The sequence below is a fragment of the Podarcis muralis genome, chromosome 4, assembly GCF_964188315.1.
Source record: "Podarcis muralis chromosome 4, rPodMur119.hap1.1, whole genome shotgun sequence".
Classification (NCBI taxonomy): Eukaryota; Metazoa; Chordata; class Lepidosauria; order Squamata; family Lacertidae; genus Podarcis; species Podarcis muralis.
In genome coordinates, this window is record NC_135658.1 from 39,667,277 (window position 1) to 39,680,872 (window position 13,596).

At 41.2% G+C, this 13,596-nt stretch overlaps 1 protein-coding gene and 1 long non-coding RNA gene across 6 annotated transcripts in view; one reads left to right on the top strand and one right to left on the bottom strand.

Moving 5' to 3' along the window:
• The window catches only part of LOC114595927 (uncharacterized), a 118,975-nt gene extending 116,696 nt beyond the window's left edge, over positions 1-2,279 (bottom strand). For all 3 annotated transcript variants that reach the window (XR_013392556.1, XR_003706379.2, XR_003706380.2), the window contains exon 1: positions 2,187-2,279. This is a non-coding gene — a long non-coding RNA (uncharacterized LOC114595927). The remainder of the gene's footprint in view (positions 1-2,186) is intronic.
• Positions 2,280-2,519: 240 nt separating this feature from the next.
• EPHA3 (EPH receptor A3) overlaps positions 2,520-13,596 on the top strand; it is a 199,867-nt gene continuing 188,790 nt past the window's right edge. For all 3 annotated transcript variants that reach the window (XM_077927226.1, XM_077927228.1, XM_028726778.2), the window contains exon 1: positions 2,520-2,637. In XM_077927226.1, coding sequence (XP_077783352.1) covers positions 2,541-2,637 — 97 coding nt within the window. In that variant the 5' untranslated portion in view covers positions 2,520-2,540. The remainder of the gene's footprint in view (positions 2,638-13,596) is intronic.

Consider the following 13,596-nt stretch of genomic DNA (forward strand, 5'->3'; position numbering starts at 1 on the left):
GTGGTATACAAATTTAATAAATAAATAAAACAATTAAACTGTGACACATTCCCCCCAAAAAACCTACACCACCACTCCATAATTTCAATCTATAGTGAAGTAATTTTGACGATTATTTTTCTCCCTTTAGCAGGACACAATCCATGTGGGGGTTTCTTTTTTTGGAGGGGGGGGGGGTCGCAGCAGCTGAAAAACCAAATCCACACCCTTATTGAGGGTCCAAGGAGGGATCTGGACTCTCCCTATGCTCAGAGGCACTCTCTTCCATTGTCGTCTGGTGGGTCAAACATTGCACGTAAGCCTCGAGCCTGAAGTTTGCCCCTTCCCGGAGCTTGAGCTGACGCCCACCCTACCGCACGTAGACACCCGATTTCCAGAAGAGATCCTACAAACCTAGAGTGCAGCCTCCGTAACTAAAAGCCTCGCGAATAGTTTTTTTACTGCGTCCGATTCGGAAACCAGCATCCTTCCTACAACATCACAAGGGGGAGGTGGGGCGAAGCAGCTGTGTGGGCTAACGTCTAGTCACGCAGAAAGGGAAACGGCAGGGAGTGTCTGATGCCACGAGCGCTAAGAAAGAAGCAGGGGGAGAGGGGAGGATCCCCGCAGGAGGGTGGCTGACTGGCATTGGGGGGGGGGGGCGAACGACTGCTTGTGAGTAAATAAGCCATGCCTGATCGATTATCGACTTTCACTGATGCTTTGATGCTGCCCCTTCCCCAAGCGGATGAAACGCCTGGATTTTGCACCGCGACAGCTTTTGCTACCACGTGCAGCTGGAGCGAAAACAACGCACCCGCGCAACCAAATATATAAATAAAATCTAGGATTGTTGCGAACAGTTTGCTGGGGCCTGGGACTGTGCCAAACGACACCTTCGGCTAGAAACCAAACGCTTTTGGTTTCTTCAACACGCTATTGTCCAAACAGGAATAAACATAGCAAGATCCTCGCGCCCCCCCCCCCCGCCGCTAATCTGCGAACTGCTCCTTCAAACACCTCCTTCTCTGAGCATTGCCACTTATGGGCGCGGGTGGGTGGAGAGTAGCAGCAGCTCCCCACTCGCTACGCTGGGGAGCCTGGAAAGAAATCGAGGACAGCTCCTTACGACTGCGCGGAATGTACGCCGATCGCTCCCGCCCCGCCCCTACACAGCCTCCTCGCCCTCGCTGCTCCCTAGGCTTTCCCTCTAGGGTGGGAGTGGACCCAAGCAGCCCACCCCACCCGGGCTGGCAGTTCGTAACGGTATTGCTGGCGCTCGGACCCTTCAGCGGCTTAGCATCTTTGAGTCTCTACCTGTTCCTTCGCCTCTCCCACTTTCTCTTGGGAAGGGGAAGCGGTGCCACAGAGGAAGGAAACAGACCTTCCGAGGGAGCAGCCCTGGTGGGAGCGGGGTTGCTGCAGGCGCCTCCCATCCTGGGCGTCCCACCTGTCCTCCGCTCGGCTGAGCGCAGGTGAGCGAGGACGCGGGCCAGCTTGCTTCTCTTGCCGGGGGCCACACCCCATATAGAGAGCCGGAGAGGCTGCGGGTGTCCCGCGTCCTTTTCACATCTAGGGGAGATGGAGGACCCTCTGCCTTCTGTTCTTTGCACATCCCCACCCCCAAATCAGAGAAGGAGGCTCCAGGGCCTCGGAGGTGGGAGGGTGTCCTGGCTTATGAGGGGTTGCTCCCTCCCTCCGCTTCTTTCAAGCTTCTGCCGCGGGATCGGAGGGAAGGCGGGGGGGGGGGCTCTACTTTTTGATGGCTTGATCAAAAGAGCCGCTCGCTTTCCCCTGCTAAGGAAAGAGAACGCCTTAAGCGCGCTTAAAATGGAAAATAAATAAATGCGAGCGAGCAAGCAAGGCTGGGCAGACTCCAGAATTCTTGGATCTACTTCTTCCTTTTTTGCAACCCCGGCCCCCCCCAAAAACACACCAAAAAACCAGAGAACCCAAATAAGAACCAGGCGCAAAAAGGCACAGTGTTAGCATGAAAGAACAAGGGTGCCTCTGAGCATATCCCGAGCCCAGGGATTCCAATAGACCAGAACCGAGCCCGGTGCGTTTGGCGCCCTTCTCTTTCATTCCCGCAGCCCCACTGAACTGAGGAAAGACGTTTCGTCGTTGCTCTCGCTAACTTGCAAATCTACCGGCAGATCCGGCGTGCCTCTGAGCCGAGCTGCCTTGGGCTGTTGCACGCCACCTACTTTCTTCTGGAGATTGCTCCTCCTCCTCCTCTCCATCTCCACCTCCACCTCCTCCTCCTCCTCGGTCCCTTCCTCGATCCGCGCAGAAAAGACCCTTTCCGTGACTCCCTCCCTCGTGCTCTTTTTTTCTTCTTTGTGCGTGCGCGCGCGCAAGGCGTGCGCTAGGACCCGTCGGGCCTCCCGGCGAGGCTTCGTCCGCCCGGGCCAGCTCGGCAGACTCCTCCTTATCTCCAGTGTCAAACTTGACATCAGCCTGCGAGCGGAGCATGGTAACTTCTCCTGCGATCGGAGCGCTCACATCAGTGGCATGCTTCAGGGAGATATGCAGCTCGCGCTGCCCTCTGCACCAGCAACATGGATTGTCACGGCGCCCTCCTCCTCCTCCTGCTGCTGCTCCTCGGATCTGCTCTCCGCTGCTGGGCGGATCTGAGCCTCCATCCCACCAACGAAGGTAAGCCGGGCAGGGCGCATCCTCGAGGGGAGCCGGCGGGGAGTGCCTGAACTTCCCTGGATCCCGCGGCTGGAAACCTGGTCCATAGCTCTCCTGGTCGTTTCTCCCAGGGCAGCAGGTTCACCTTCGGCATTTATTTATTTATTTTCCACAGCCTTTTGGGGGATAGGACCCCCCAATATATTGGAAGCCCCTCTCTGGATAAGGATGCCAGGGCGCACTGCTGGCCACGACGGACGCGCATTGGCGAGGCAAAGTTAGAAGGGGCTGTCGCTGGCGGACGGTGGTTGGGGTGTGTGAGATGGTGACACCCACCTCCCCGGGAGTGACAGTGACCTGGCGCTAGGGTGAGACTGCAGGTGGAGGCAGGATCCTTGCATCTAGCGGCAGCTGTCAGGAGACTGGCGGCTTGATTGTCTGTCACAAAGTGGCGATGGTCCTACTTTGGGTCCGGCTTATGATGAGCAGGGCGTGTGAGCCGGATTATTAGCATAAAAGGGATGCCAGGAAAAGTCGGACGGGGAAGTCCCTTGCGCTTGCCTGCCTTCACACCTTGTGGGGAGGGGATGCTTTTTTTTGCATTGTTCTAACTGTTTTGTGGCTAAGACAAAAGAGAAAGAAAAGAAGTGCATCTGGAAATGTACAATAGATCTATAAAGGACAACGTTTGTGAAGCCGTGTTGAATTTGCCTTGGCTTCTTATTTGATTCAGTAGCTGCCTTGATGGTTCCATGTGTATCAACTGATGGAAGCAAGTTAAACAGTGCGATCTTGTGTTGTGTCTACTTGGAAGTAAGCTCCCTTGAGTTTAATGGGACTTACTCCAAGGCAAAAGTGTCCCTAGGATTTGCAGTTTTAGGGGCTCATTAACATACCTTATTGTGGCACACAATTGTGGGGGCGGGAATTGATGGTGGCCCACTTCCTTAAAATAAATATTTGTTATTAAAACATACCTCCATTTTAAAGCCATGGGTTAATTGCATTTGTTTGCATCACAAACTTTAGTTATAATAAATTTCTAGCACTCCTGAAAGTCACCCGTGTTTCATAAGTAGCACCATGTACAACTATTTCTGCATAAATTAAATCTATTAATGACTAAGTTGTTGAGTCAGAAACCAAGACAATCAAATACTTCACATTTGGGAGGGGGGGAATAGTGCTGATTGGGTTTTCACCCCTCTTGGAACAATTGAAGGTGTTTCTTTAAAAGGCACACCCAGTAAAGTCAGACCACTGTGAACAGTCAACCTTTGCTTCAAAAGTCTTCAAGCATATTTACTTCTATTTAAAATTAAAAAGTCCAAAGGAGGGGAATAACTTCTAGTATGAAATAATTGTGTTCAATCTTGCACCTGCCTGGTTGATTCTATTTACTGAGCAATTTTCAATCATTTTGTTTAGCAAGCAAGAATATTTAATTCACTGAACAAATAATACTGCTGGTATTTTTGGATTTGGAAAGGGGGAAGCAGTCATACTGAGTTTCGTTTTTTTACTGGCTATGGGAAATAGATTTAGAAGATGTAGCTGATTTTTACATCAAAGAAACGAAATGGTTCAATATAGCCTGTTCTAAATAAAAAATAAATCACCTCCTTCACAAATGCATATTCATTACTGGCTTGGGGTTTTTTTTTTAATAGTTGGTACATCATAGAATAGCAGAATAATTAGTAGAACATGTGTTACTGATAAGAAAGCGGTGGTATTAATCTTGTTGTTATACTCCTTTTTTGGCTAATAAAGCATGAGTATCAATGGAGGCCAGTTTGGAGTGGTGTGCAGCTCTCAGCAGTTGAACTCATTGATAATGTGCACAGTCCTGTTGTTATGCAGTCAATAGAGCAGTGAAGCTGCTAGCGCATTGGCTGGCAAAGTACACTGTGTATTAAGACAGTGCAGCTGAGGCACCAAGAGCTGTTATTTGAATGCTCATGTCTTACAATGTTGTGTGTTAACTTCTATACATTTATTTGGAAGCCTATGCTGTCTGTAGAAGATGCTGTTTAAACACTTCACCCAAAGTGGTGCTTATTTTATTTATTTTTATTTTTTTAAAATCCTACAAACTTATTGCTGTATTATAATCAGGCTCACACACCCTGCTCATCACAAGTCGGACCCAAATAGTTGCTTATAATCTTTAATTTTTATTGTAAATCACTTACTGGCTTCAGCTAACCAACTTTGAAGTAACATCGTTTTCGATTGATCAACAATTTTATTGTAATTGTAACTTTGTAACAGAAACTTGAACTGGAAAGGAAAAACTGGAAGAAGAAATAATAATGAATTGTGTTGCTGTTTGAACGTACAAAGTTTCCCCGAGCATTTCTAAAAACAAAATTGCTTTTAAAGAACGAACTTTTAAAGCCTACTTCTGTAAGTCTGAAATATTGTTTCATTTAAGAATTCAGTGTTTCAGAAAGTGTTCATTTCAGAGTGTATACATCTGTCACACTTGAAAGGGGTGGTTTAAAAACCACATTGAAGTTGCATTCCTGTGCCCACTTTCTTGGGAGTAAATGCCATTGAACATAGTGAAGCTTACTTTTGAGCACTGTACAGGATTGCCCTGTTAATGACTAAGTTAACCCATCATATCCCTTCACCCACTGAAACCACATTGCAGAATCTTCAGGGGGGAAAATGAAATGTATTCAATGAAGTTGTCTAAATTGTCAGAAGCAGTCCAAAGAGACTCTGTTTGGAGTTTCTGATACGTTTTACTCCCAGCTTATATAGCACAGAGAAAAGTTTTCTTTTGTTTTCTTTTAATGTGCTGGATAAAACATACTATGAATTGAGAAGCCTATTTCACCTCATAGAAAATAACAAAGACATTTCTATAGCAGCAGGGATTTTGGTATGTTTTTTTGGCTTGCGTTTAGACTTTTAAAGTAATACTTTCAATTATTTATTTTTTTGGCCCATTTTAAATGCTTCAATATTATACACAGAAAGAAGTTATTTGCCATTTTATATCCAGCATAAAAGGGCTAATGTAGGTTGCATCTATAGCTTTGTGCTCACTCGGACTTACTGTATGCAACGGGTCCCAGGCACTTGATATGTCCTCACTGAAATGCCAATTAAGTAGAAAGGTGATGAAACAGGTAATTTTTTTCTAAGCAAATTTCTTCAAAAAATAAACCCTAGAGTTGGTTATAGAGTTGTATGTGTGTGTTTCTGGAGTGATGCACACCTTTAAGAAATCTCAGTTGGATATAAAAATATAATATAATATATATATATATATATATATATATATATATATATATATATATTTAATAGAAGAGTTGTAAAGCGTGAGCCATCTATTCAGTAACAGGAAAATGTCAGGAGGAATTAGCATCTGAATAATGAATGGATTTTGCTCCATGCTGAGATTTAAATAGATTTTTTTAATATGCCCTGAAATCTCAGCCTGAAAGTGTGCTCTTAGAATTTTCATAAGGCACCACTTTATCTGTTTGAGGTGGAGATTTTAATTTTAATTTTTAACAAAGACTCCACTTTCTTGTTGAACTTCTTCTGGAACTATTCTTGTAGAATCGAGAACCTACGGAGTGATATAATTCTGCAATTTAATAGTTTTTTTTCTAATCCATTTCTGTAATGATACTATTTGCCCTAGGGTACCAGCAGCCTTAATTTAACTATTTTATAACCCACAACAGTTAACACTTGACCTAGGTCATTAACAGGATTATCAGCAAATTTGTTTAAGCTTTTACTGACAACCTGAATTGCTTCAATAATATTTTGACTGTGCAGACAGGAAACTTCTTTTAACCTCTCAAATCTCACATAAAGAATTTCTTATGAACACAACTACCCCAAAGACACCAAGATTGTACATCTGTTCATGGTTACCAATAGGCTCCATTTTGGTAAACAGCTAGAACTATTTCAGACTCTCTGTTTACAGTGTGTTGAGTTTTTCCTTAAATGCCTTCGTCATTTCTTCTTGCCGTATCAGAACATTTGTTCAGTGGTTAAACTACAACTTTTTCCCATAAACATTATCTTGGTGTTTATAAATAAGAATGTAGTTTTTAGTGATGTCAGCAGCTGCGGCATTTTCAAGTAGATCACTCATAGAAATACTGGTCTGCCTATCTAACTTCTCCACATCTAAACCCAGAGGGTGATGGAAGACATCATTCCCTGGTTTAAAGGGAGCCTTAATAAGTTAAGTTAAGTTCAGAATTCGTCTTTGAAGTTCTGTTTTTTATATGTTCCAATAATATATATTTTTAAAAAATGAAACAAACCAAATTGTCATGGCAAAGGGATTTTAACAGAACACTAACTTTATTTTAGAATGAAACAGTTTTCAATAAATGCAATATATTTCTTTAAGACACAGTCCTCTTGGAAGTTTTTCTGCACAAGCCTCATGAAAGTGAATGGGAGCAACACGAGTGTGCATTAATGATTTTACATGCTTGTTAGTGTTCAGATCAGTGTCCATTCATTCCAAGGGGACTTTTCACAAGGGATTTTTCCAGTACATTGCTTGCCTCACACTTCTATCTCGCAAGATGCTTCAGGCTTGGAGCTGGGTAAAATATAATTTAAAAAAAACCAGAGAAGATAAAGCTAAAAGAGAAAAAAAGAATCACATAAATAACAGGCCAAATATCCATGAGTGCTCAGCATGATTAAAATTCTAACTGAAGCGCCATCTACTCACTCGCCCACCAAAACCCGCTGACGCCAGTTTAACCCCAGCCATTAAATTCTCCAGAATAAAATGGGCTTACGATGACTCAAGGAGAAGTTAGGTGTGGTGACATGACAAAACCTGACTTACACAATCCCTAGTGTGTTTAGAGTTTAGCTACCTCGCTTTTAAGAACAGGGATTCCAAGTGTGTGTGTGTCTGTGTGTGAGAGAGCAGCAATTGCTTTAAAATAAAAACAAATTATCAGAATCTTAAAGTGGAATTGAAAGGGGAAATAAAGATGAGGTTTAAAGGGCTGGTTTTCATGCAGCTGCCTTTCATTCAGAGCTGCTCTGTTTTAACCCCTGCTTATGTAGTCAAAACAAGTAAACCAGAATGCTCTATAACGTGCATCGTGGCATTTGTAAAACTCCATGGTTGTAGAACTAAAATGCTGTATAGAGTCTTTATTCTGATTGCAAGACCTCACTGATACATTTTAATGATCTACATATTTTTTTTGGTCATTTGGTGTTTAATATTTTCCAACCTAAGACTGATTCATTGACTTAATTTTACAATCCTGCAGAATGACATTTTTTTAAAGTTTGGAACATATGTTAAATATTAAAGAAACCAAAACGTAAGATTCTGACGATAACTTTGTTTCAGGTCGATTGCAGTGTGTTTCTATTCAGGGAGAAAAGATCATGAGAGAATCGAGGGTGACTGTTTCAACTTTTCAAGTATGCAACTTCAGAAACTGATCAGTTTTTAATGATAGGAAGCTTCCTTTTCTACACACGCAAAAAGGGAAATTAAAAACACATGCAAAAAGTAGGCTGCCATTTGAACAAAACAAAAAAAACCCTACGACTGGCAAAACTGAATGTTATCTTTGCACTTGTATTTGACATAAATGTTGGGAATTTAAAAAAAATTTCAAATGCTCTCCCAGGATAATACAGTGTGGGAAGAGTATTGCTTCTGTCTTGCATGCTTGCTTCCGACCCTGAAACTTTACTTCATGGAAAATTGCATAACCATTCTTGTTTGGTGTGATCGGCCTTGGATGAAAGGTTTAGCAGTTCAGATACAGGTGTTTCTCCTTCATTTTTCTGTCAGCAGTCTGGACTCGATCACCAGCGAGGGTCACTGCAGAGCTGTTAGCAAATGTAAGAGGCAAGGCAAGCAAAGTTTCAAAAAAGTTCAGACTCCTGTTCGCCAGCTAGGCACTCCTTAGGTTCCTCAGCCTGACGGTGTATTTATATAACAGCCCGTCCTTTGATTTTGTTTAGCTTTTTTCTGTTTATAATGAAGATCCGAGATGAGCCGCAAGTGTATCAGAGTGGGGGGAGAGAGGGGGGGGGGAGAGAGAGAGTTGAACAAATAGGTAACAAAATCATTTTAATAGAAAGTTCTAAAATTCCAGAGTACAGTACTTGGTCCGTTCAATTAAAAAACTCTAAAACACGGTACAATGCTATATATATTTAGTCCACAGTATGTCCTGGTGTAATTAATGGGGCTTACTCCCAGGAAAACTAGGTAAGGGACTGCAGTCTTGCTTCTCCTTTTCTGTCATTTGAGAATTTAGACCACACTATTTCACTAAAACTTTATACTCTAGTGTAGTTGCATTCACAGTAATGCTGGTCTAGAGTTGATTTACCACTGAAGTAAAGTAAAATTTACCACTTTTTAAAGCACAGTCCTAGCCATGTCTACTTGGAAGTAAGTGCTATTGAATTCAGTGGAGTTTATTTCTGGGTAAGTAGGGTTAGGATTGTAGATTTTGTAAATGTGTTAAAATTAGGGTGTTGGTGTTCAAGAAGCATTATTATTATTATTATTATTATTATTATTATTATTATTATTAATTTCTGAGGCACATGCGCTGATCCTAAGCATCTTTTTGGCTCCAAGTATCATTGTTATATCATAACCTTTTATAAGTGCAGACTTAATTTTCATGAGATGTTTTCATAGATTGCTTATAGCTGAAATTTATAATTTCCAGCTTCTGTGCTTGAAACAGAGACCAGGACATTGCAGGGTAGAAAATGCTTCACTGAAAAGGAGACCTAAACTATTTCCTTTGTTATACTTAAGTAGAAACTTTATAAGGGTAGTGCACAAGAGGGGTGGGATGAATAATAATTCTGTTACATGAATGTGCTAGAATATGTACATTATTCAATGGAGTGTACATTTATTTATTTGCATTATGTAATAAGTTTTAAACCGGAAACAATTCGGTTAGCGTTAATTTATTTCTGTTGATTTGGAATGGGAAAGATTTTAGCACATGCTTAACTGTCAGCACTTAAATCAGGGTTGCTTTAAAACTGCCTTACTTTGGCTGGTTGTACACCCCATTATGCTTCCTAAATATTAAGTTGTAAAGATGTGAATAGAGTAAAATGAAAAAGACCATAAATATGAATTTATGAGTAGATTTTAATGTGGCCCTGGTTTAATTAAAGACTGATAGCCCTGAAATCCCATTGAGTGAAATCTGCAAGCATTTAGGAGTTCTTGTATTTCAGCTTGCTTGTGAAATTGGCCAGTTGTGGATTGGGTGGTTAAAAGAAATTAAGATATAGAAATAAAGATAATCGTGCTTGAAAGGAATCGTTGAGAGAGTGACAAAAGAAGAAAGGCCTAGCCTGCCAGGCCCTTGCTTAGGATTAATAAAAGCACACCAAATTAATTGTTTAACATGGGGAGACATTATTCAGGCTGCTGCACTATAAGGGGAAACTTTTAGGCAACTTTTCTCTCTTTTTTTGTAAACTACTGTATATCCTGCTGTTATGGGCAGAGTGAGGAAGAAAATCCCATTAATCTGGTGGAAAAAAATATTGGGGAAAAGAATAAAAGCACACCACACAAACAGCGATGGAGATATACAAGCAGCTCAACTGTGAAATAAAGGGGTTTTACAGAATAAGGTTCTATTCGGTTAGCTCATGTGATATTCTAAGTAATTTATTGGTTTAGATTTTAAAAATCAAGTTTCTTATAACTGTAATTTTTTTTGGGGGGGGGAGGTGGGTTCTGTTTTAAGATACGAACGTGTATAATTAAAAAAAGGTTATTCAATTAGCTTTAGTAAAAGTGAGGTAATCCCCCCCTGTAGTTGGTTAAAGGTGGTTTTGTGTGTGTGTGTGTGTGTGTGTGTGTGTGTGTGCCTGCACTTCCCGTAATATTCTAAGGAACCAAAAATGTAAAGAGTCCAACAATATTTTTTTTTTAAAGTCTTAATGGCCTTTGTACTTTTCAGTCTTTGCAATTGTAGGCTTTGCAGCTGTGAGCCGTGACACACAGAGGTAAAAAGAGTTTTGCCACCCCATCTAAGTAATAATATTTATTTAATATTGCAGCTTTGACATCTCTGCAATTTAAATAGTTTCATAGAAACATTTTTGGTGATTGAAGTCAGGATCTTACCCTGTGCTGGTAGTTCCCCAGTAAAATAGTTAAAGAGAATTTTGGGTGACTGAACTGAAGTGTTAGATGAAATAATATTTTGGGGACATTGTGGAAAAGATAAATATGTGGAGTTACAATCTCCACAGCAGCTTTTTTTGTGTCTTTCTTTCATACTAACTTCACGTTGACAACTCCATGTACATCTCCACTTCCTCTCTCTTGAGTTTTCTTTCAGCTTAGTTTTCTCAGGCCTTACTCCTCAGTATATTTTTAGTTTGAGCTGAGCCGCAGCAGGGTTTTGCATAAATGTTTTCTATCGTTAAAAAAATAAAAATCAACCATGGTTTGGTTTTGTGCTTCCTGATTTTATACTAAATTCACTGCAATCTTTTTCATACGCTGTCTTGCCACTTTTATTTCACAAGCATTTTGTTTTTTAAAAATATTTTGCATTTATAGATCTTTGTAATCTTCCTCCTCTGTTCCAAGCATATGAAAATAAAATCTTCCTTTTTAATTTGAACCATAAGCACTTTCAGACCTATTTTTCTCCACATAGTGAAACTTTAAAAACCTTCTTCACTTTGGTTTATTACTATCTTTAAGATTTAAGCTACCATCTTTAAGATTTAGCTACCATTGCAGCTTTTGCCTCTATCTTTTTTAAACAACAAACAAACCATCCCATCTACATATTAATGTATGGAATCTGTGGTGGAATTGTTGTTTTTGAGAGCATTGTTTAGGCGACATTTGTTTTTATTTTGTTTGTTCTTACAATGTATCTATACTTGGGTATGAAATGAGCAGACCCACTGAAACCAATGGCTAGCTTGCATCCCACTGATTTCAGTGGGTCTACTCTAAACAGGAGTAAGGCCTGAGCCAACTGCCTGCGTTTGTGCTTTACCCTTTAGCCTTTGTGTGGTTTGTTCTGGCGGGCTATTGTATATTAACGCAAATGATAATGTTTCCCACTCTGGTTTGCATAGAAATCAGCAGTGTGGATTGCGCCGTCCTCCTTGGTCCCACGCCAGCCCCTGTCCACTGGGCGCCTACGCTGAAACATTCCACAGGTGATAGGATTGGATGTGCTGAACAACGTGTCCAGCCAGAACCACCTGCAAGTGTTTCATGAGCTGCATGGGTGAAGGACTCAGTCAGGAAACAACCACCTTGGGACACCAGAGTTTCCTTTAGGGTGTGATTGACTTAGGGAGGAAATGAAATAGGGCAGGGAACACCTGCTCACCATTGGAGGGAAATCAACGAATTTGCTGTGGGATCTATTGCTCACATACTGTTTTTGGATTCTCAGGGAGTGGAGGAGCATGTTCTGAAGTATGATGAATCCGTCTTGGGACAACAAGGGGCTGGAGGCGATGGATGACTTGCAGAGCCGTGGCGAACTGGGCGGGGAAGTCTGCGATAGCCAACATTAATGTTTATCTTATCATACTTGGTCTGTTTCACATGAGGAGACTGACAGAGAATGTGTATAAAATTTTGCTTGGAAAGGCAGAAAATTAAACTGGGGCAAATCAGTTTCTTTTCTTTCTTTTTTTTAAAAAATGCGAACAGCGAAGCACACATGTTCTGAATTAATTACCTCCATAAATTCAGTCCAACAATAAAATAGCTTCTTGGTGACATCAGCAAGTTGGAAAATAAAACCGGATCTAGGATTAGCATCCTGTTTTCCTCAATATGACATTTAATGGAGATTTCTGATTCTATCAACATATTGCTTCCTCTCCCTGTGTTCACACTGAAATATTTAGCCACTTGTCCTTTTAATTAGTTATGCATGAATTAATGCTTTGGGGCCAATCAGAAATGTTCTTTTTATTTGTTCATCTTTTAATCTAGTTTTGAGTCAAATGTTGGACCAGGCCTAAAATTGGTAGCTTGTGGTCTTGAGCATCCTGTTTTCCTCAATATGACATTTAATGGAGATTTCTGATTCTATCAACATATTGCTTCCTCTCCCTGTGTTCACACTGAAATATTTAGCCACTTGTCCTTTTAATTAGTTATGCATGAATTAATGCTTTGGGGCCAATCAGAAATGTTCTTTTTATTTGTTCATCTTTTAATCTAGTTTTGAGTCAAATGTTGGACCAGGCCTAAAATTGGTAGCTTGTGGTCTTGAGCTAGGATAACTTTTCACAGTTATATGCGATTGGCATAAAATAATATTAAAAGCTTGATATTATGCACCATCTGTATTGTCTCCAGAGTAGAATCCTCTGGGTGCTATGGGTCTACTCCCGAGTAAGTGGTTTGCAAAGACCAGTGCAAGGCTTTGTGTAGTCTTTAACATGTCAGGCAAGTTAAACTTGCATTAAAAATTTTCAGTCTGCTGCAATAGGTCATCTGTTGTTACTGGATATTATGAGTCACTTCTGTGTCATTTGATTGTTAGACCATAAGCAGTTACTAAAGTGATTGGATTTTTTTTTTTAAAGGGTGTTTGGAACTGATGTCATTGAAACAATTTCTAGAGGAGTATGCACATTTGTCTGTTGTAGCAACACAGAGTCTTGTGGCACCTTAAAAGAAGTAACAGATTTATTATGGGTTAAGCTTTTCTGGACCAGAGTCCACTCCATTGGATGAAGAAAGCTTCCTATGGACATCTGGATGGAAGACTGCCATGTTCAGAAATGGAGCCTTAAGAAGACTTGTCATCCTTCAGCTTCTTAGGCTTCCATTCTCTCCCTACATTGCTTTGGCATTATTAAGTATCCATTCCTGGGATAGGGAACCCCTAGCCCTTCAGATGTTTTTATACTCCTGCTCCTATGAGCCCAGCTAGTATGGCCAATGATCAGAAATGACGGGAGTTT